Here is a 23193-nt window from a genome sequence, read left to right as displayed (position 1 = left end):
AGTTGCTGACCTGCGTGAGGGACAGCCCGGTCACTTTAGCCAAGTTCTTCTTCTCGTCCGGTGTCGGGTACCTGTTGCTTTTGTAACACTCCTTCAAGGCGTTGCGGGACTTTTCCTTAAAACAGTACACCGTCTCCTCCCCGTCCCAGATGGTTTTGGGAAGGGGGAACTTTTTCCTGAGTCGGTACTTGTCCACGGCGCCCAGGCTGCGGCCCCGAGACCTCTCCGCCTCCTTGTAGCGGGCTTTCAGGTACAGGTCCTGCAGGAAGACGTGGTTAGACGGGTGGAAGTCGTGGCTCTCTAGGAGGGCGTAGAGCTCCTTGAATTGTTCCCGGTGGAAAGCCACCAGAGCCTGGGCCTTGAGCAGAGTCTCGTTGCCACGTAGCAGCTCGGACGAAGGATGGATGGTGGAAAGAAATCTCCACAGGCGATCCACATTGCCCGCCTGCAGGAGGGCCTCGCACAGACATGAGACCTGGTCCGTGGAAAAACTCACCGCCGACTTTTGGAAACTTTCGAGGAGTTGTTCCGTAACTTGATCCGCGTATTTATCCTCCTCCGTTGACTCAGAGACCGTCGGCTCCTCAGCGCTATTGTCGGATTGTTCTGTGGGCTCCAGAGACAAGGAAGCCATGTTTTACTTTAACTTTTTTTCCTCCGCTGGTTCCTCCTCCTCCTGGCTCCCTTTCTCTGCCTTCCAACACCACCAGTCCACCCAAGAGTGGAAACTAGGCGAGGGCACGCCTCTTTTCCCCTCATGTAGCCAGAAAGTTAGCAAATAACTTTGTAAATCATTTACGTATAATTTCCGACAACTAAATGTACTAAGTGAATAGAGTCGGTCATGTTCTGCATATGTTTTCAGCCACTTTGCGTATAATACATGGCACTCTAGTTTAACATTTTATTTACTACTTGCTGACGTTATGATCCAAATATATGATAACCCTCATTATGATGCAATTTATCCTACACATAGTTGGCTTGGAAATATCACAGAACTCCACAAATAAGATTTTCTTGTAGATCTTGGTAGTTTTAGTGCTGGTTTACAAACTTATCAAAATGAAAACAGTCACTTTGTATTCTTACGTTCGTTGCTCTATTCTGATTGGGTTTAGAATATGTCAATTTACATGCTAGTTGACGGTCTAACAAACAATTTCCGCCATTTTTTAATCGCGATTGGTTGAACGGGTTGTGCTCTGATGTGATTGGTTGTACGCTGCGGGTGGGTGGGTACAGAATGGCGGAACTCGAAAATTGTTACAACTAGGCATGACTACATACTGACGGGAACTGACACATTGCTTAAAACTTAATCTCACTTTGGATATAAATACAAACCCGGTTACCATCAAAGGATTATTTGTAAGTAATCAATCAATAATTTATCACAAAAGTTATATCATTTGTGTAACATGAGCGATTCTGTTGTTGCCAATATTAGCCGAGCAATCGGCTAGCGCGTACTGTGGCTAGCGGTTTGTTATGAAATGTTACAATGATTACTGTACAGCTAAAATGATTGAAGACGCACCGCAGATCATTGTGGACATGTGTGTTAAAATGCTTACCTTTGCGACATTGGTTTACAAAAGTAAAATAGATATATGTAGTAAACCAGCCACTAGTTGAAATAGGCGTTGTCTCCTTTTTTACCTGTCTTGCATTTAATACGGTCAATAAAACATAACTCACTATTGACATTGCTTGGTTGTTGCATTTGCTACCGAAGTGTTCTTTACGTTTGCCATTGTGTCTGATTTGATTCTACTCTTTTTCTTTTTTTTTAAAGCCAGTATCCGTGTCCGAGCAGTCAGAACGATGGATGGTTCAATAACAGTTATTTCCAATCCCTCTGTTAATGTGCGTCTCACAACCACCATATCCTCTTTTGAGGTCCAGCGAAGGTTTGATCGAGGCACGTGCATTGCAGAGCTGAAGGTATCTATACAGTGTATCATACTAAAGTACAGCATATTGCATCAAGGACAGAAATGTATGTATAGTAGTATAGACATTTGGATCATTATGTTTCATTGAGGGGAAACTGGAGATGGTGGTCGGTGTGCCTGCCTCCTGCATGGACCTGGAGTTGTTCAGCACCTCGGACAAATACTTGCAAAAACTGGATGACAACAACGCTTTGTTGGGCTCTTATCCCGTGGATGATGACTGCAGAATACACGTATGTAGCTAGCTGTGTGTTATGTTCCCAGTGGGTGATATTTTTACTATATTAATCTTCAATTACATTGATGTAGAAACCCTTTTTCAATTGGAATTAACTGAAATGCTGCCATCCCAATGAGTCCGAGCTGAAATTGTCAACAGTCATTCATTCATTTCTATACCGCTTGTCCTCATTAGGGTCATGGGTGAGCTGGTGCCTATCCTAGCCGACTTCGGGCGAGAGGCGGGGTACACCCTGGACTGGCCGCCAGATAATCTCAGGGCACATATAGACACACAACCATTCACACTGATGGACAATTTAGAGTCTCCAATTAAACATGCATGTTTTTCGGGTGTGGGAGATGCATGTACACACAGGGAGAACATGCAAAGTCCACACAGAGATGCCCAAGTGAGATTCGAACCCTCTGCACACATTAGTTTTGTTTTCTCCCTGTAATGCGTATTTTCGGAGTGGGTCACGTGAGCTTGTCGTGATGTCCCTGGTGACGGCGGGTGGCATTATGGGTGTGGTGTCTTTATTAGTGTGTGCACCTGTACAGTGTTGGGCCATCTATCATTATGGCGTGGTGAGGCTTTGGAGGACAAACTTTCTGTTAAATGTTGTCGTCGTTCTCTCATGGTGATCATTGTCAGTGCAGGTTTATAACTCACAATGTAGATCTATCATTGCACGGCTTATGATTTGCAGCAACTGAAAAGTGCTTGATTTTCTAAGCATGTGACGTCGAGCAGTAAAGTCACGGCATGTGATGGGTCGTCAGTGTAAATCTTCATGTTTTAGCGCGGCGTGGCGTTTGGATCGATTTTTAAGTGTATTCGCCGGACTGTGAGGCCAACATGCTAACCACTCGACCACCCTGTGGCCCTAACAACATGATAAACCCTTTATTAGCTGCACGGGCAATTTTAGGTCACACAAGTGTAAAAATAAGTGAAGCGCTGTTAACTTATGGTATGACGTAAAAGCAAAACACGCAGTCTTAACTTTGTTGACTAAGCTTAATCTGTGACAATGAGCCTCATAGTTATCATACAAGTGTAAAAAGAAGTTGCTTATAACTTTACCTTCCATTAAAGGGACTGTGTACAGCTGGCAGTGCCTCACCACTGCAGAAATACCAATAGTCCCTTTTTAAATGGAAGATATTTGAAAAGTTTCTGATGAAAAAAATGTGGGTTGCCGCTTGTCATGGAATGATGATGGTGGTGGTCCCACAGCCAAACCAGTTGAGAACCACTGCTCTATACAGTCCCTTCAAGCAGTCCAGTGTAATTTGGTGTAGTACATGTAGTAATAAATGAATATAATATTTTTTTGCATCCAGAATTCATTTTTATTCTTCTTCAGGTTGTTGATCGAAGTGGTGGCCAACTGGGAGAGTTCACTGATGTTACCAAAGTGGAGAAGTTTGTCCTGTCAGATGACGCATATGGAAAGAGAACAGGTAATGTTAATCAGCAAATAAGATACGGTATATTATTTTTTTAGCTTACTCTCATTGCACTATAAGTGATCAAATCAAAATGTAAAATATTGGTAGAAATGTGTCTCTTATGGGACATTTACAGATTCCTTTTCTAGTATCTTTTGGTGACTTCAATGCAACTCTTTTTTTTTTTTTTTTTTCCTCAAGAGACGGCAAGGTCCTTCATGAAGAAGCAGTGCCTTGGTCGCTACAACCAAGAAGAAATGGCCAAGAAGAAAGCGGAGAGCATCGCTCGGGAGGAGGAACAGAAGGTGGCTGCTGAAGCCATTTCCGTCGGCAGCCGATGTCAAGTGCACGTCAGCGGGCAGCCCACAAGGCTTGGCACAGTAATGTATGTTGGTAAGTCACGTGGGACTTCTGGACAGTAGTTATTTTACTGGTGTTTTCCTCTGTAACCAAGCAACACCGTTGTCATTTACAAGGATGCAAAGTCAGTTAAGCCATCAGCATACGTCATTTAGTATGAACTGTAAACAATTTCGTACATAGAATGTTGGTTGACCTCTATTTGTTCACACCTAGAATCCATTTTTTGCTGAGGAAAGCATATGCACAACATATAATTACCAATAGTGGTTGAAAAGAACAGATTATACAAAAAAATGTCTGTATTATTCACAATTACTGCATAGAAATTACTGTAAATTTACATTTGGCCCACGTAAAATAACCGCCACCCATGGCTGTTTGTAGTCACGTACATGTCCACGGCGTGTACACACACACACACACAAAAGCAGTCTCAGAAAAGCGATCAAGAATTTGCAGTCGTGTTGTTGTAAGGATTAATGGTTAGTAGCTAAACTTTGCCAAATTGCTATTATTCCCTGACAACAAACCTAACTAGTGAGCGTGCATGTGTTGTGTCAGTGTACTCAAAGCAGGAAGAGGCAGGACATACTGTAATGCTAGCAGTGCATTCAAATGTTGACATTATTCCATGTCATACAAGTGTAAAAAGAAGTTAACCGCTGTATATTAAAACTAAAATCTGTACATTTTGTGCTCGCCAGTAGGGGTGTCATAGAATGGTCGACAATTCGGTTCAGAGGAGTCTGATGAGTCTCGCCATCAAATAGCAAATAAGCAAAGCGACGGGTGTACAGTATTTCAGGGCTCCTTTTTTTTTTTTTTTTTTTTTTTTTTTTTTTTTAGGGCTCCAAACTTTTTTTTTTTTTTTTTTTTTTTTTTTTACCAGGAGCACAGTGGCACCTAGCTTAAAATTTTTGAAGCGCAAGCAGAAAATTTAGGGTGCACACTGAAATCCAATGGAAGCAAATATTCACATTTCCTCTAGTTTTTACTGTATTACTGACACATACTAGAACAATAAATGGCAACTGTCTTCTCTAAACACCCTGTTTCTGTTCCTAGCTTCTAGAAGGCCTCATTGGTGCCACCATACAGTATCTAACTTCAAAAGCACCCTCTTTTTACACACATCGGCCTACCTTCTTTTTCTTTGGTGTTCGTTTTCTTTCATCTTCTTTCGGAGTTAACGTCGGTTGGCAAACGTGCTCATTTTTTAGTGCGTTACTGTCAACTACTGGGCTGAAGTGTGGAGCACAAGTTTGTCAGCAACAAGAAATATTCCGTAATAATAAAATAAAATCGGCCAATTAACTGGTAAGGTTGCCAGTATCTGCAAAAAATAAATAAGGGACACCTTGTTGGCAGGGCCAACCCACTTGTTCGTCTGTTGTACACTATTCACAAAGCACATCTCCACTCAGTGTGCTCATTGTCCGTATGCTACTTTGTTGTCAGTTGTCATTAAATACAGGCATCTTGTCGGAATTGAACAGTTATAAAAATACTAAGTTGAAGCAAATACTATTTGGTGAGCTACTCAAAATCAGCTGGCAAGCTACTGGTAGCTTTCAAGCTACCTGTGACCACGTGATAGCTTAGACACACGACTAGTGTTTTTAAAACAAGACATTAGGGATGCTTCCATCGAGCGGCCACCGATCAATATAGTCCGATTTCCATAAAAAAACATGTGATCGGCATATGCTGATAAACGCCTTTCAAAGCCGATCACAAAAACCGATCGTCGTGCAAATCTTACAAATCGTGCAAATGTCTGCTGTGTCACGTAGGGTTGCCAAAAAAATGCAAAGTACAGTCTGCCGCCAGAGAGACTGTGGAGCCAGGCAAAATGTATAAATAAAGATGACAGAAACATCGGACTGCAATGAGATGCAAGTGAGTGATCACAAATGCTGGCAGCAATACTGTAGGCTTAGACTGTGAGAAGCTGTCCATATTATTCTCCATATTTTCATTTTCACGGTAATAAGGTACAAAGTGCGTCCCTTGTCAACTCAATACGGGACGTGTACTTTTATCTGGTTGTACATGCGCAAGTAGATGAAAAATGTATTTAAAATGTCTCATATTTTAGTCGCAAAATGCGACCATTTAGTTGCAGTCAGCAGCCCTGCATTGTGTAGTTCTGAGCTGCAGTGCCGTTCTGCATGCTGGGTTAGAGCAAGCTTTTGGAAATAAGTCGAAGTTGATTCAGTTTTATTCAAGTCCGCCAACAGACTGTGGTAAAGTTAGAAATATATTCACAGATTAACTTCCGGGATCAATAACTCCCAGGCGAACATTTGTTAGACAGCAAACGATACCTTTTTCCAACAGTGGTAACACAGACAACGAGCTACAACCAAATTTTTAAACAAAACGAGCATTTCTTTGTGCAGTAAGGCTTACATTGATGCACAGCCGGCAGACCAGAGCGCAGGGACCGTCTGCAAATGTTTATACCGAAAAGAAAAATAAACGATCATTCAATAATTTCACTTCTGCACATTAATTGCATCCTCATGGTTAGACTAGAGCAATTACTTTGGAAAAATGGCCTTTTCTATAATTTGGGGGATTTTTTTACTGGGAATATTATTCAATAGGTTAAGAAGTAATTAATAAAGTGTGCTAGTATAACCAGGAGGATGCAATTAATGCAGTTATTGTGTAAAATGAGTTTGGTGGCACTGTACATCACAGAACTGAAAACTGAATGATGTTCCCAATAAAAAAAATCCGAAAAATTGTGTAAAATCCCCTTTTCCCAAATTAAGTGTTGTACTACCACTGCTACTACTAATGTTGTACTACTTGTTAGCATAACCAAGAGGAGGTCACTGATGTGTGAGGTGTGTTTGGTGGCATGACATTTCAGAGAAGTGACATTTTTGAATGATATTCCCAATTTAAGAAAAATCCCCCAAAATTATGTAAAAGCACATTTTCCCAAACTAATTGCTGAAGTATAGCCAGCAGGATGTAACTAATGTGTGAGGGGAGTTTGGTGATCAAAAAAAAAAAATTAAGTGCTAAAATCAGAATTTTCTTTTTAACTAGTGAGAGCAGTTAATGAAAGTTAAATCAGCTGCATTTTCGTGAAAGACGCTGATTGTGGTGTTTACAGGTACAACAGATTTCAAGCCAGGCTATTGGGTAGGCGTGAAATACGACGAGCCACTGGGGAAACACGATGGCAGGTAAGAGCGTCATTATGCACCTCCCATTTGCCGTTCAACGTTACATATTTGTCTTTATTTAGCATTTGACCCCATGTTCCATTTCATATCTCTTTACAGTTGTGAAGGGAAGCGCTACTTTGAATGTGAGAACAAATACGGAGGCTTTGTGAAGCCACTGAACGTGACCGTGGGAGACTTCCCTGAAGAGGATTACGGTTTAGATGAAATGTAAGACAGAGGAAAAAAAAAATGTCTACAACATATTTTTTTTTGCATCTTGTGCTTTTTCAAGAGGGCATGAACTGTTTGAGTTGACAGTATAAGAAATCTACAAAAAGGCGGGGTTCCACGTGAGTTCTTTGAGTTGACTGCTTCAGTTGTCTGTTAAATCATCTTTGTAATGTAAAAGTATACTGTTAGTTCTCATCCTTTGCTTTATTACAGTGTGTATAAAGCATGTAATCCGCATACTGTATGTGCAAAAGGAAGCTCTTCTTTCCAAATGTGTGTGTAAAACTACGAAGCTCATGCCTCCATGTAGATAAATTCTCTATTTCCTCTTATTTTTATATTAATTCCTGTCATTGAAACTGTTTGCAATTCAGTGTGTTGTGTTTATATTGAACCACTGCAATTGAAGATCTAATCAACAATATTGTCTCATTTAACATATAAATACTTCATCATAAAGGGTGCTACGGTATATTTAGCAGCAAGAGCAGAAAATATGGAACGGGTTAAGTGTTGGCCATTGCAACACTCCTCCTTGTTCCTAATTTACTGTTACATTGTTTCTAAATCTACAGGGTGCTCTCCTCCTACTGTTACATTGTTTCTAAATCTACAGGGTGCTCTCCTCCAGAAAATGTACAATTAATCTAAAGACAATCATGTACACTTTATTGTTTGCTCATCTAAAGAGCGCACTTTTTTATTAGCAGGTTCAAAGCCTGGTGGTGCCATCAAATAGATGCAAAGCGCCCCAAAATGTAATGTATAAACCAAAAGCCGATTTGTATTTCCTGGCTGGCTGGCTGTTCTTGGGATATAGAAAAAAAAGACACTGGGTGTTGGATTTGGGAATATAATATTGACTACGCAGGGGTGACTACTCCCAGAAGATCGTTATGCGTGCATTTGTTTCATCAGGCAGGATTCGACCTATTCCAATGGATGGTTTCATGAAGAAGTGTCTCTGAAAAGTGCAAAGGGGTGCAATTTCCTCCTACGTTCAAGTGGAAGAATTCCTGCTCTGAGTGGTTCCTCGATTTGTAGTCATCGGAGGGCTTTCCGCTGCATCCTGTCAAATAGTTACATTTACACAAAAAAAGAGTTGTGTAAAAACACATTTGGTCAACGTGACGTAACAAGCGGCTCGCACATTCTCCGTCTTTTATCGCTCATGTCAAACAAAAGCATTGCATAGTGTCGTTATTTGTGTGACACTGCGACACTCGCGACCACGCCTATCGATTTCGTCACCTCAGTGGCGTCACACATAAACTCTCGCGAGATCGTCCCAGTGTGGTTGTGTGCAAGACAGACAAGGAAAGATGGCGACGCAGGAGAGCCAAGCGACCAAAGAAGCCGTCAGCAATGGCGAGGTAAACTGAAGGACACGGCGTTGACTGCTATTTAATTTCTGTCTCCCTGTGACAGCAGGGTCGGGTTTCCGTTTCGGCGCGGAGTGTCACGCCATTGTATTTTATAAAATGACTGTTAACGCGAGTGACGTTGTCAGTGCCGGTTGCTTTCAACGCACGAGTACCCTCCTTCCTCCGGTGGTGGTGTTGATCATTTTATACTTGGAGACTTGGAGAAAACAACCCTCTTAAAAGAGATACGAGCCAAGGAAAGACGACGAATATTGTAGCTAATTACGAGTGATGTAAAAGTGCTGCGTTGTTAGCTAGCACAAGGCCTCGGACCCCAGCCACGCAGGTTCGGCTTGACTTGCCGGTGAGATGCAGCAGCCCTCCCCTCATTATCCTCAATCAGTGCATCGTTATTTTAATCAGAATTCTCAACAGTCTAAATCCGAATAATAACCATTGTCTGACAGTAGACTTGCTATAGGAAGGATGTCAAATGTGGCGAGGCGGACTTACGTTCAGTGGTAATGTGATTAAATCCAAAGTAGCCAGACTGGGGGGGGGGGACTGACTGCTCCCGTTTGCGGCCAAATTCCACCACCTGATATTCTGAATACATGTGGTATGTTTAGCTTAATTTTCCCTGGCACGTTCTTGCTTTTCGCTTATTACTTGACCATACAACACTGAACAAAACATGATTCACCACTCAGTCAAAACTGACCTTTATCTTTTTTGAAGACAGATTGTATGATACAGATACATATCTCATGAATACCTATGCTGAACATGCCTGTGCATGCACGGTGTGATCATATACCGGAAAACTACAAAAATGTATAATATTGATGTACAGGTTTTAATTTGACGACTTCTTTGTAACTTAGTCTTTGTAATGTTTTGTAACAGTGAACTATCATTTCTCATCCTGTGTAGCTTTATTGTACAAAAGCCTGCTTTACTTCTTTCCACCACCAAATAAAAACTGAGCATGACCTTTTTATAAAACAGGAATTAACAGCGTTTATCTCAGTCACCTCACGGGCTCTAACAAATAGAATGAAATAATTGTGAAATAATGAATAATTAGTCTAACTTCTATTAAATACACACGACACTCTGTTTCCTTGTTGTGCCTTTTGCAAAATAACTTCATCTTGCTGAGTTAGAATTTAGCATTTATATGTCGTCCATTTGTAGTTGTCACCTTGCAACCAGGGAGCACACGTTCCCTGTGAACAATTAACTGACGAGTGGTTAATGTTTAGTCCTTGTGGCTTTATTGTCTCAAGCTCCCCTCAGATAACGATATACACTTTGTATTTTTTTAATTTTTTTTTTTAGCCTGCTGGTTACATGATAAATGCCCATGTCTCGTGTGATTCCCATTTGAGTCACTTCAGTGCTGTGGCATGTGCACGGTGTACATTTTAGTGATTTATCTCAAGACCTTGAAAGAGTCACAGCTCACTCACTCACAGATTATGTGACCACTCTAATGATTTACCATAACCTGCTTTACCTTACTTTCAAGAGACACCAGAACCTTTTGTGTGTCATGTCTTGTCACACAAGGAGATTAAATGTTGAGATACTGTAGCAAACAAGTGTCATGCGCCTTCTTGAAATGCTGGCTTTTCAACTCTATGAAAGGGCAGCATTTCTTTTGCGATGTTGCAAACCACACTTTCTGTGAGTGCACACCATTTTGCACTGTTCTGTTTGTATTTACTTTGCCGATCAAACATGAAATGACTTGTGTGAGAATAAAATGGCCAAAGGACCCAAATGTCTGGCAGTACTAATGTAACCCGCCCTGTTTCGCACCGCCCGCACCGGGGCTCGAACACAGGACCTTCGCAATGGGCGGCGAGAGCGCTGACCACATGGCCAAAAGCCCGGACTGTCGACCGCGTGTTCAGCGCAGCTCTTAAGGCAGAGGGAGTGAGGTTTACCAACGTACACTTGCGCAGCCTCACTGGCCGGCGTCCGTTACATGACCTTATATGTATTAATATATATTAATGTATTTTCCTTTTGGATGCTGGAAACCATGATACCGTTATCCAGGCAGGAGATATCTAATGCTCCAATTTTGCAGGATATGTGTGAAAGCAGCTACTCAGGTTATTGGGATGGTCTTAAGTCTAAAATCCAGTCATTTGAATTTAAGGCTTTAAAGGAAAACCGCACTTTAAAAAAAAAAAAAGAAAAATTCCCATCATCCACAATCCTTGTGTTAGACATGGGATCCACCTATGCCGCCTACAAAGACCGCTTTGAAACCCCTCCAAAGACCTCCAAGGTTTTATGGGTTATATACATGCTGTAACCATGTAGTAACAGGTACATTCATGATAATATGTAATACGTACAGTATTTTGCTGTACTTTGGTCCTTTAAGCTTTGCCGGCAGTTCCTTCCTGGGCTCATTGATTTCATGTAGCAACATAGAAACGAATGCTACACTCAGCATTAACTTTTCCAAACTCAAAAATAAAAACACAGCAGCAGTAGCGGCCGCTCAAATATGTCGCGTTGCACTTTGGTAGTGGCTTGGGGCTTTGTGAGCTGACGTGCTCCTGGAGAGTGTGTGGTGAAGCGTGTAGCTAGCCAGTGTGCCGTGGCGAGGTGTCAATACACCAGTAACGCAGTTTGATTGGCGTAACAATGTTAATAATAATAACAATGTTGCTGTAATTTGATCAATATGCACATCACATACAGTATGTAAATGGAGCGTTGTTGGCACTTTTTTTTTTTTTTTTTTTTTTTTTACCCTGATGGCTTTATAGGCGGAATAAGTGTTTTTCATTACGTTCATTCTTAGCTAAGTCTTTTTAGCTTTTTTTTTATATATATCTTTAGAATGCACAGAAAAAAGACATGTATGTGTTTGTCTCACGTAAGGATTGTGGCTGACGGGCAACATTTTAAAAAAACAAACAAACAAAAAACGTCTTTAAATATGGTTTTAAAATGTCTTAAAATGTCAGTATGAACTAGTGCTGCCGCGATGAGTCAACTCAATGTAATTGACCATGAAAATTATTCGACAGTAATTTCTGGGGTTTTTTTTGTCAACGCATTATTTTACTATGTGCATTGGTGCTAAACATTGAAACTGTAAATATGACAGATGAAAGAGAAGAGAAGAGAGGAGAGAAGTGAATTGAGCAACACTGGGGGGGGGGGGGGGGGAAGGGAAATGAGAGGAAAGAGGGAAAGAAAGTAGTGCTAGCCTACGAAGAGAAAGGACAGTGAGACAAGTAAAACATCTGGTATACTGTATATGTGTGGCTTCACAACATAAAGCAAGGCGTATTCCACATGCTGGCTTCTTTATGGCAAGTTTAACAACAGCTGTGACTTTCGGGATCATTCGGCAAACATTTGACACAACAATTCCTGCATCCAGGGAAGCCCGGCCTTCAAAATAAAAGCATGCGAGTAATATAACACGGTTGGGCCCCGAAAGTTACCGGGAAAGAAAAGAGATTCGTACTTTAGCTTAAGAAAACTTTCTGTATCTGTAATTTTTTTTTATTTTAGTGAAATAGCCCTGATTTTCGAAAGTAGGCCAGTCCAGACTGATGAATGTGGCAAAGGCCAGGGGTCGGCAAACCGTGACTCTTCAGCCTTCTTGTTGCAGCTCCTGTTGTTTTTTTTTTTTTTTTTTACACCGAAGTAGGGTAAATGTGCAATTTTCAAAATGAATGTGAAATATCTGACCCACCGCAATTCCGTGAATGCATCTAGACTGTGTCCTGACTGCCGATTGCCTGAGTAAGGGAGGGGGAGGTAGGCTCGTGTATGCAGGGAGTTTTACTGCGCAGGAGAGGGAAAAAAAGGTGAGGGAGTTTCGAGTTGAGTCTGAAGCAAGTTACTGCACAGTAAAATAAAACGGTGTAATTAACGAGAGCATAGCAATATGACTTATAACTACAAGCGAAAGAGCTTTGAATAAATTCATGTACTTTGCAAGTAATTGTCTCTTTTTTTTATACTTTTTTCCCGGAATGGAAGTGAAATGGGTCTTAAATTTTATTCATTAGGATCTTTTTAAAACAGTGTATGACATGTTGAAACCTCCAGAGACCCTGCTACTGTTCCCTCTAATGATTGTTATATAAATGCTTAGATACTTGCATTTTTGACATTTTATTCAGGTGAGCAGTAATGGAAGTGCTGCAACTACAGACGGCCAGACACTGCAGACAACTGGAAATGCACAAGAGCAGCAGCAGCAACAGCAGCAACAACAAGCACCTAATGCCTGGCAGGTCATTAAAGGGGTCCTTTTCAGGTACATTTATTCATTTTTTTTAATATTTTTTTTAACAGCAGACCTTTGATGGTCCCCAAGTACAACACACACACACACACACACACACACACACACACACACACACACACACGCACACACTTTTCGGTCCAATTGGCTCATTTGAGAATATAGTGCTAAATATAAACACCACACGACTGTACTAGTATGTATCTTCTTATGACCGTTAGGATACTAAAAATCCTCTTTACAAATCGTTCATATGAATATTATGATGATTCCAAAATGACTTGAATGAAACGAGGTGGTTGTGCAAAGAGTAAATGGTAAATTTTAGTAGTAACAAAACACAACTCAAATAATTATGTAACAACTATTTTTAGTTCTAAGATAAGGCTAGATTTAAATGCTGATTGTTACTTTATAACAGTGTTTAGACTGATTTTAGTATTTTGATACTATTCCTTTTTGCACACACACACACACACACACACACACGCACATACACACACGACAGTGGAAGCAAGCATAGAAATTAACATGTTTTCTTTTTGTATATCTCATATTAACGTCCAAAACCTAGAGCCATTTAACAGAGATGTCTAAATTAGCCGTTTTTTTTTTTTTGTCATTTATTCAACATTTGACTGCTATTTCATGCAAGAATGCAAAGCAGCCGGACTTGGTGCTTTTAATCAGATTAGCACTGTACACTTTGTCTCTCTTTGCTCTTCTGAGATTTACATGTCATTTGTATATGGAAATATTTGATTCCATTTAATCTACCTTCTTGCTTGCTTCTTGGTTATGGCTTTATTTGCTTGTGTATTATTAAAGCTGATATACTTGTGTACCTCCCAGAATCTTTATAATCTGGGCCATCAGTAGCTGGTTCCGTCGAGGGTCGTCCACTCCCGACCCCAGCACACCAGCCGGGGCACCCAGAGTACCCAGCAGGAACCTTTTTCCAAAGGACACCCTCATGGTATTAACACATCTCTTGAAACTGTTAGTGGAGACCAAACAGTTTGTTGTCTGTATATAAATGATAAATACTAGGGGTGTCATGATACATTCAGCTCACAAGCCGGTACACGATATTGGGTTCACACGAATGAAACAATACAATATGTTTGCATTTTTAGCATCATTAAAGCATGCACATCATGCCCAGCCACATCTGTTATGATGGCAGACAGAGCCACAATAGTGCCCCCCCCTACAATAGTGGCATTACATCAAAGGGGTTATGCCTCTGATCAGGAAATAACAGGAAATTTCAAGTGTTGACCATTTTTTAAAAATGAAAACACACGACTCACTATAGTCCTTGACATTTCACATTTACAGGTAAAAATGTAAAGGTGCAAATATGTAAAAAAATTAAGGTGCAAAATATAAAACATTGTAAAATAAAGACAGCACTTTGCAGGCTTCAGGTTTGTGCACACTCGTAGCGAGGGGAAGATGATTCATCTCACCACCATTGTTTTCTGACAAAGATAAAAACATATTAAACCAGCTTTACAATGAAGCTAGTTTGTTGCCTTATGCACAAATGAGAAGGGGAGGGTGGCGATCACTTGCTATTGTCTAACGAATGAGGCGTTCGACAATTCAACAATAGCAAGTTTGCATGCTAATGTTTACAGCAGGCTAGCATTTGCACCCCTGTGAACATGAAATTAAACAAATACAACTTACGGGTCTCACTTGTGCCTGGGTCGTCTTTTGTGATGGCCTCACGGATTTCGGTGGAGTTGTTTGCCAGCATTCACCAGCAAGCTGGCATGCTGTTCTATGTGGCCCAAAACTGTCAAGCTCCTCAAGCTCCAACCATTGCCACTCCTGCCATGTCACTCTTTTGGTCTCTGTTGTCCTCCTTTTAATTTCTTAAGTTTATTTGTTAGACAGACCGAAGAAACATGTAGGAGCCATATCGCCTCTTGATGCATTCCAGTATTGGCTGGGTTCTTGTCGCCATTTCAGATTTCTTCGCACTTCTTCAGATGTCCAAATGGACACGACAGCAGGTTTCCTTTGGTGTCCATGTTTTTGGAGCGTTTTCCATTGGAGTTGCAAGGCAATGTAATAAAGATGGAGAGAATTCTGACTTTGTTTTTAGGTAACCTCGCCCACCTCCTTATGCAAACGGTTTGCTCACTCAGCTCAGCAAGCGTTCGGAGACAAAGTTGAACCAAAAAAGACAGCTTCGGGTCAAAGCAATTGTGGAACAATGGAACAATGACAATGGAAAAGCAAAGCTCTGAGAACCAGCTCCAAAAAAGCTCAGAATCAATCACAGTGGAAATGGGGTAATTGTCACGAGACGACAACAAGCGGCATTCACTGACACTCTGAAAATCACAATAACATCTTTATTATGCACGTATGTGTGGTGTAAATAAACAAAGACAAAGGAATATGGTAACTTGATATTATCTCTCACTACCGTAACTCTTACTGCCGAAGTACAATTTGCTGCATTCAAGTATGTTCGGAAATCACGGAAAATACATCTACACTCAAAGCATATGAATTCAACTTGGGTTATGTGGTGTCAACTTGGTCGACTATTTAGTGATGACTGGTTTATAGTGTATGTAAAGCACTTAGATTCAAGAGATTCAATGTGCGGTTCCAATCCTGTCTTGCGCACCGCCACTTTCATATTACGTGTATTATCATTCGCAGTAGAGATGCCATAGTTTAGTCTGATTGGCTTCTGGCTGCCCTCTTTTGCGAGACAGCTTTTCCTCAACAAGAAATATCGTCACATTTTCATCTCACAAGATCTAGTGACACCCCTACTAAACACTTATTTTCTCATTATGTCTGTAGGAACTGTACGTGTACATCTCTCAGGAGGAGGTGTTCACCGACTTCAACAACACAGAAGCTCTGTTTTGGTTCCACCGGGACCTGGTCTATGGAGACTGGACCACAGGGGAGGAAGGAGATGGCTGCTATGAGCAGTACAAGGAGATAGATATCCCAGAGGTGAGGCAGAGAGTGGGATCAGGTGGAGGGTTCATAATGAACATGCTGACAACCTGTGGCGTGCAATTGTCTGGAATGTGAGTAACCCTCAGTGTTGACTTGTAGGCGGTGCAACAGAACGGCTCCCTCTACATACACGTCTACTTCACAAAAAGTGGATTGCACCCAGACCCTAAGCGCAAAGGGCAGTATCGCAGACTGTCAACAGTTCACGCAACACGAAGTAAGCGTGATCTGATCTTAAAAATGCAATTACGTATGTTGTGTGATGTGTGTTAAACTGGACCTTTTTGGGGGGATTTTCAGTGCTGAACAAATTTAAGCGCAGAAAGTTTATGAAGACCAAGAATCTGCTCACCGGAGAAACAGAAGCAGATCCAGAGATGATTAAGGTTGGTATTTTTCTACTCTAGTTTGTATATTAGTATAAGAGTAAGTATTGCCAAAAAAATGCAGTTAAAGAATATAATCTGACTCGTTAGAATTTGTCCATAGTCGACTGTCGACTTTTTTTTTTTTTTAAGAGCAGAACTTATGGCGATCCCGAAAAGCAGATCTCATTTGCTACTTTTTCCCCTTCAAGGAAACAGGCTAAAACACTCAGATAAACAAATAAGAATGGTAGGTGTGCAACAACAATACCTTAATTTATTTAAGTGACACGGCAAGCAAGACAAACAAACCGGAAACACAGTTGCTGTCTGCATACATCAGAAAAGTGCACCCAGAATAGGAACAACATGGCTCGACAAACAACAACTTGCCAAAACTTACATTAACTTGGCGGAACAGGTTTACCTGTTTTTAAAGGATACACTGTTGGTTGTCGTGTCATGTAAAGAAGCTGCTGACACAAGTTGCATTTCACTTTCTGGAGTCATCTTTAACCTTTTCAAAATGCTTCCACACTTTGCATGATTTTTTTAGTAGCCATTATGAGCCATCGATGATGACTGGTCTTCCTAGCATTCAAAACTCGCACTCATCAGCGCCTGTGGATTGTGCCACTTGAAGCAGGTGCATCTTTCAGTTTAACTTCATCGCTCAAGTCCGCCATGGCACTGCTGTTAGTTTTATTTCTTCAATTTACATCCACTTTTGTGAGGAGTTATGTTCGAACATGAGGATGTCAGACCCAAAAGTGTAGTGAGGGTGTGCTAGAAAGATCTGACAGAGTCTTAAACTCTTACCTCCAGCGGAACTTTGCCTGCATCCTGGCAAAGGATGAGGATATTGAGTCCAAAAGGGCCGTATTTCGTGCCTTCATTGCTGAAGCAGCCAATCTGAGCTGTAGCTGCAAGGTGGTCTTTGCCAGTCATTGCGGAACCTCCTGAACCCGATGGTAGACACCGGAGGTTAGGGCTGCCGTCAAACTGAAGAAGTCTGAAGCGGCTGAAAGGTACCGACAGGTCAAGCGGCACGCAGCTTCAGTGGTGGTCGAGGCAAAAACTCGGGTGTGAGAGTTTGGTGAGGCCATAGAGCACTATTTTCGTTTGGCCTCGAAGAAGTTCTGGCAAACCATTTGACGCTTCATGGGAACTGAGGCCTGCTGTCATCAACTGAGGATATAATCGGGTGGTGGAATGAATACTTTCAGGCCCTTGTCAATCCCACTGACATGCCTTCCATCCAGAGTCTGAGGACACGAACAGGTATATCACTGTGGCTGAGGTAGTCAAACTCCTCAGTGGCAAATATCCAGGGGTGAATGAGTTTCGCCCTGGATTCCTAACGGCTCTGGATGTTGAGGGATTGTCTTCGTTGGGAAAAGTACCTCTATAGATTGACTGACAGACTGGAGAGAAGGATGCAACCCTTAGTCAAACCTCAGTTACAGCAGATTAAATGTGTTTTTTGTCCTGGTCGTGCAACACTGGACCAGCCTTGCATCTTTGCATGGGTACTGGAGGGTACATGGGAGTTTGCCCAACCGGTCTACATGTGGTTTTTGGACTTGGAAAAGGCATTCGACAGTGTCCCTCACGGTGTGCTCCGGGAGGGATTGGTGGCGTGCTATTACATGCCATTCAGTCCTTGCACAACCGGTGCAGGAGCCTACTTTGCTTTGCCAGCAGTAAGTCGAGCCTGTTTCTGGTGAACATTGGCCTCCGCCAAGGCAGCCCTTTGTCACTGTTTCTCTTCACTATGGACAGAATTTCTAGGCGCAACCAAGGTGTTGAGGGTGTGCAGTTCGGGGACCTTAGATCTCGTCTGTATTTGTAGATGGTCCTGATGTCCTCATCAGGCCGTGACCTTCAGCCTTACTGGGACAGAGTGTGAAGCTTCTGGGATGAGACTCAGCACCTCCAAATCTGAGGCTATGGTTCTCAGTCGGAAGCGGATTGTTGCACCCTCTGGGTTGGGAGTGAGGTCTTGCCCCAGGTGGAGGAATTCAAGTATCTCGGGGTCTTGTTCACAACCGTGGGAAGGCGGTAATGCGGTCGCTGTACTGGACCGTCGTGGTTAAGAGAGCGGTAAGCCAGAAGGCAAAGCTCAATTTCCCGGTCAATCTATGTTCCTTACCCTCAGTTGTGGTCATGAGCTTTGGGTCGTGCCTGAAAGAACAAGATTGCGAATACAAGTGCCCAAAATTAGTTTCTTCCGTAGGGTGGCTGGACTCACCCCGAGAGGTAGAGCCGCTGCTCCTTCTCATTGGGAGGAGCCAATTGAGGTGGCTCAGGCATCTAGTCTGGATGCCTCCTGGACTCCTCCTTGATGAGGTGTTCTGAGCATGCCCAGCCGGGAGGAGGCCTACGGGCAGACCTTGGACACGCTCTCACAGCTGGCCTGGGAACGCCTCGGTGTTCTCTCGGTGGAACTGGAAGCGGTGGCCGGGGACCAGGAAGTCTGGATTTCCCCACTGAGACTGCTGGCCTCTTGACCCAGACCCATATAAGTGGAAGAAAATGGATGGATTGTGCGATGAGCGCCTCCTGGATGACATGTAAAATGGTGACTTGACTCACTGAGAGGATGAAAGACGTTTTTAGCAGCAAAAAAAACTATACATGGCGAGAGCGCATCAGCAATTCTATCGTAACGTTAAATATTGAGATAGTTGGCATGTCAATATTTTGTCACATTCCTAATTTGAACCCAATAAATATTTCCTGGCAGCGGGCAGAGAGCCACGGTCCAGTGGAGATCATCTCTCACTGGCACCCTAACCTCACCATCAACATGGTTGATGACCACACTGCTTGGGTCAAAGGGTCTGTGCCGGCTCCGCTAGACCAGCGTAAGTTTTTTTTACTAGTCTTTATGATGAAAAGAAGCATTGAGCTTAGCTTTGAATTTCTGTTTCCCCATCTACCACCAGATGTGAAGTTTGATGCGGTAAGTGGTGACTACTACCCTATTGTGTACTTCAATGACTACTGGAACCTTCAGAAGGACTACTATCCCATCAACGAGACCTTGACCAAACTGCCGCTGCGCCTCAGTTACTGCCCACTGTCCTTGTGGCGCTGGCAGCTCTATGCTGCCCAGAATGCGCGTTCGCTGTGGAACTTCCTGCCCGAGGACACCTACGAGCAGTCTGATGAGGACCAGGACTCTGTCAAGGTAAGACAGAAGATATACTGTGAGAGTGACTGCATCTTTTCCACTGCACAGTACCTACTTTGCTTAAAGTACATGTTTGACTGGGCATGTTGAGCCAATACCGCATGGGTGCTGTAAATCATTGCAGGTCACTCATTGGTCATTGGTATCTGGAGTATTGTAGATTCCACATTGCTGCGGGTGCCCTCTGTCTCCTCTTGAATAAAAATTACTGTCCTTACCCTGGCACGCCGAGTAGAGCTTAGAAAGCACTGTTCAGTGGAAAAGTAACTACTATGTGGTATGAACCAACTTCAAACAATGACTCCATTGTAACTGTATTAAAAATGCCTTTTTTTAAAGGTGGCCTTGTTGGAAACCAACCCCTACCTCCTGGGACTTACCATTGTCGTCTCCATCGTGCACAGCATCTTTGAGTTTCTTGCCTTTAAGAATGGTATTTATTAAATAAAAAAAATTTAAAAGTGTATTTAAAGACATTTCACTCACTCACGCTTCCCCATTTCGCTCTGTCCTTCCCAGACATCCAGTTTTGGAACAGCCGACAGTCTTTGGAGGGCCTCTCTGTGCGCTCCATCATTTTTGGAGTGTTCCAGTCACTGGTGGTGCTGCTGTACATTCTCGACAACGAGACCAACTTTGTAGTGCAGGTCAGCGTCTTCATTGGTCTTCTAATTGACCTCTGGAAAATCACAAAGGTGATGGATGTTAAGGTAAGTCAGTGTTTTGTTTTGTTTTTTCTCCTCGGCATGCACAGCAATGTTTAGCGTTTATTAATAAGTTGCACATTTCTATAACATACCTTTCCGCTTTCCAAAGCTGGACAGAGAGAACAAAATTGCAGGCATCTTCCCCAGGCTTGTTTTCAAAGACAAGTCCACATATGTGGAGTCTTCTACCAAAATCTATGATGATGTAAGTCTGTCCATTACAGGAATTCTGGAAATCTGTGATGATTGTGTTTGTGGTTATTTGTGACCTGGTCCCTCACTGTGTGCACAGATGGCCTTCAAGTACTTGTCTTGGTTACTCTACCCCCTGTTTGGCTGCTACGCTGTCTACAGTTTATTGTATGTCGAACATAAAGGCTGGTACTCGTGGGTACTCAGCATGCTCTACGGCTTCTTGCTAACCTTTGGTGAGTTTAGTACGACATTTACATGAGTTGTGAAAGGAGATTTTTATTTTTATTTTTTTTGATGATGATGATTTGATGTCACGCTACACCAATCACTGTTTTTGTTTAATGTGCTTTTTACAAAGCCAGATTGTCTCTGAACTTGTAGGTGTATTGCTAATGTTTTCCTGCGTGCATCATGGTTGCATACCCAATTCCCAGTTGTCTCTGCTAATGTGCTGACTATAAATAGGATTCACCTCTACTGCTGCGTGTAATTGTTTTATTTTGATCTCTGTTCAGGTTTCATAACAATGACGCCGCAGCTATTCATCAACTACAAAATGAAGTCGGTGGCCCACCTCCCGTGGAGGATGCTCACCTACAAGGCTCTCAACACATTTATTGATGACCTCTTTGCCTTTGTCATCAAGATGCCCATGATGTACAGGATAGGATGCCTCAGAGACGGTACCTTTTACTCAGTTAACATTTTTTTGACATAGTGTCGCTCAGAGTTAGCTCTCCGCTTGAATACACTCCTCACACACAAATATTGTTTCCTCAATAAGTAGTCTAGTCTGTAATAGACAACTTGCCTCAGTTAATTTGTGGGTGCAGTGTCCATAGGTGGCTGTAATTACCTTTTACTACTACATTACCACTATGTACATGGTGTCTGTAAAACTGTCCTTTTTATGGTCGAGTTTTAGAGTGAGAGCGTGGTGAAGACTCCAGAGCCAATGCTGCTTAACATTTCAGCAGTGACTCAAAAAGTGATTGGAAAATACCAAACAAAGATCTGAAATCTGCTGATAAGGTGGTGGGTAGAAAGAAAGGGTGGGTTTTTCCTTGTGGGACAAACGAGTCAAGTCCAGAAAGACTTGAGTGGTGACAACAACATAGAATATTGTGAATTATAATACATACCATATTGTAATAGTAAATGCCTTACTCCTAAAGGAGACCAGCTCTGCTTTACAGTTGCATAAAGAAACAGTCCAGGCAACTATAGAGTAAAAACGATACTCCTTTCTCTCATATCCTCTGCAGATGTCGTCTTCTTCATCTACCTTTATCAGCGCTGGATTTATCGAGTGGACCCCAACAGGGTGAACGAGTATGGCACCAGTGGAGTGGACCACCTGCGGAACAAGACAGAATCAGGTGATGCCGCTGCAGACAAACCAGATGAAGAGAAGAAGAATGATTAAGCCCTGTTCGGCCTCACTGGCTCTCAGCGCCGGACAAAGAGGACTTGTGGAATTAGGCAGGCGGGGGCAGTCTGTCATTGACACCTGAGAGAGAGAGAAAAAAAAAAAAAAAAAATTGCAGTTCAACTGTACCCCTCTGGTTCCTGTGCAGATCCACAGAGAATCATCTTCAATGTAGACTTGGTGCATTTTTATTTCTATTCCCCGCCCTCTCGTTTTACAGTTCAAGTGAAGTAAAACCAAAACGTGATGTACTGTATTCTGTTTGGTTTTCTGAGGATAACAATGTCTTGAAATACAAGCTGGCAAGGTTTGCAGTTATGTCTTTTCATACATGAAAGAAAGAAAGAAGCCATTTGCAACTTTTCTTCTTTGTGTAAATTCCTTGTGAATGTTTTTCATTTCATTCCACGTGAGAGCACCACGTTGATGTTATTGGAGGGAAAACTGGAAAACCTCTGGATGAAGCAGACAGGACATCAGCAACAAGACAAGTGACTACTCTCCTACCCTCTAACAATTTAAACAAATTGTTCATGTTCTAAACTGGAACTGAAAAAGCCTTGTTGGTATTAATATAAATATTAATATTGTCAATGAGTTGGGTTTTTTTTTTTTTTTTTTTTTTCAATCATTGACACGTTCTTTTGTATGTCCATAACATGTACATAATTCCAGCCTGTTAAAGTAATGATTGCCCATGCCCAAGCTATCCAGTAATATCAACCCAGTTGGATTTTGAATTTTCATGTTTCATGTTGACACTCCAAAGCAGTTTACCTTCTCACACAAGCACATTCAGTCATGAATTACTGCCCCCTTTTTTTGCATTGAGAGGGCTGGGACTCTTTAAAAACAAGTTTCTATGTCGCTACATTGAGTTGAATTTTGAACATCCATGTTTATAGTAAAATTTAAGTGTGAATGAAAATGTCTGAATATTTTATTTTCCACGTAGTAACTTCTCAGCGCCAAAATCAGTTCTATTTTGATGAGCAAAGCATGCGCTCTTGTCTACAAAGTACCCCCTGCAGGTTCATTGCCGGAATTATATTTATCACTGCTATTATGTGTCCATATTTTGGCTCATCTGTTTCAAGGGTCCATGTCAATCCCTGTGCTTTCCGTGGGGTTTCTCCGGGCGGCTACTCCTGCTTCCTCCCACATCCCCAAAAATATGGATGTTAGGTTAATTGGAGGCTCTAAATTGTCCATGTGAATAATTTTTAAATAGTAGG

At 42.0% G+C, this 23193-nt stretch overlaps 2 protein-coding genes across 2 annotated transcripts; both read left to right on the top strand.

The window, feature by feature from the left end:
- The first annotated feature begins 296 nt into the window (after positions 1 to 296).
- On the top strand, positions 297 to 8522 carry tbcb (tubulin folding cofactor B). Its single transcript, XM_054793830.1, has 7 exons — positions 297 to 478; positions 1803 to 1947; positions 2048 to 2191; positions 3551 to 3647; positions 3837 to 4028; positions 7129 to 7201; positions 7301 to 8522. Exons 1-7 carry the CDS (start codon positions 405 to 407, stop codon positions 7413 to 7415), a joined length of 840 nt encoding a protein of 279 aa, XP_054649805.1. The 5' UTR covers positions 297 to 404; the 3' UTR covers positions 7416 to 8522.
- Positions 8523 to 8672: 150 nt separating this feature from the next.
- On the top strand, positions 8673 to 22886 carry clptm1 (CLPTM1 regulator of GABA type A receptor forward trafficking). Its single transcript, XM_054793828.1, has 14 exons — positions 8673 to 8787; positions 12945 to 13081; positions 13922 to 14045; positions 15902 to 16060; positions 16166 to 16283; positions 16367 to 16452; positions 19178 to 19298; positions 19380 to 19624; positions 19967 to 20060; positions 20147 to 20337; positions 20444 to 20539; positions 20627 to 20762; positions 21045 to 21212; positions 21795 to 22886. Exons 1-14 carry the CDS (start codon positions 8737 to 8739, stop codon positions 21953 to 21955), a joined length of 1887 nt encoding a protein of 628 aa, XP_054649803.1. The 5' UTR covers positions 8673 to 8736; the 3' UTR covers positions 21956 to 22886.
- Positions 22887 to 23193: the final 307 nt, after the last annotated feature.

This window comes from Dunckerocampus dactyliophorus, chromosome 12 (assembly GCF_027744805.1).
Source record: "Dunckerocampus dactyliophorus isolate RoL2022-P2 chromosome 12, RoL_Ddac_1.1, whole genome shotgun sequence".
In the NCBI taxonomy this organism is placed as follows: Eukaryota; Metazoa; Chordata; class Actinopteri; order Syngnathiformes; family Syngnathidae; genus Dunckerocampus; species Dunckerocampus dactyliophorus.
Note: the sequence above shows the minus strand (reverse complement) of the source record. Positions and strands in the feature narration are given on the sequence as shown.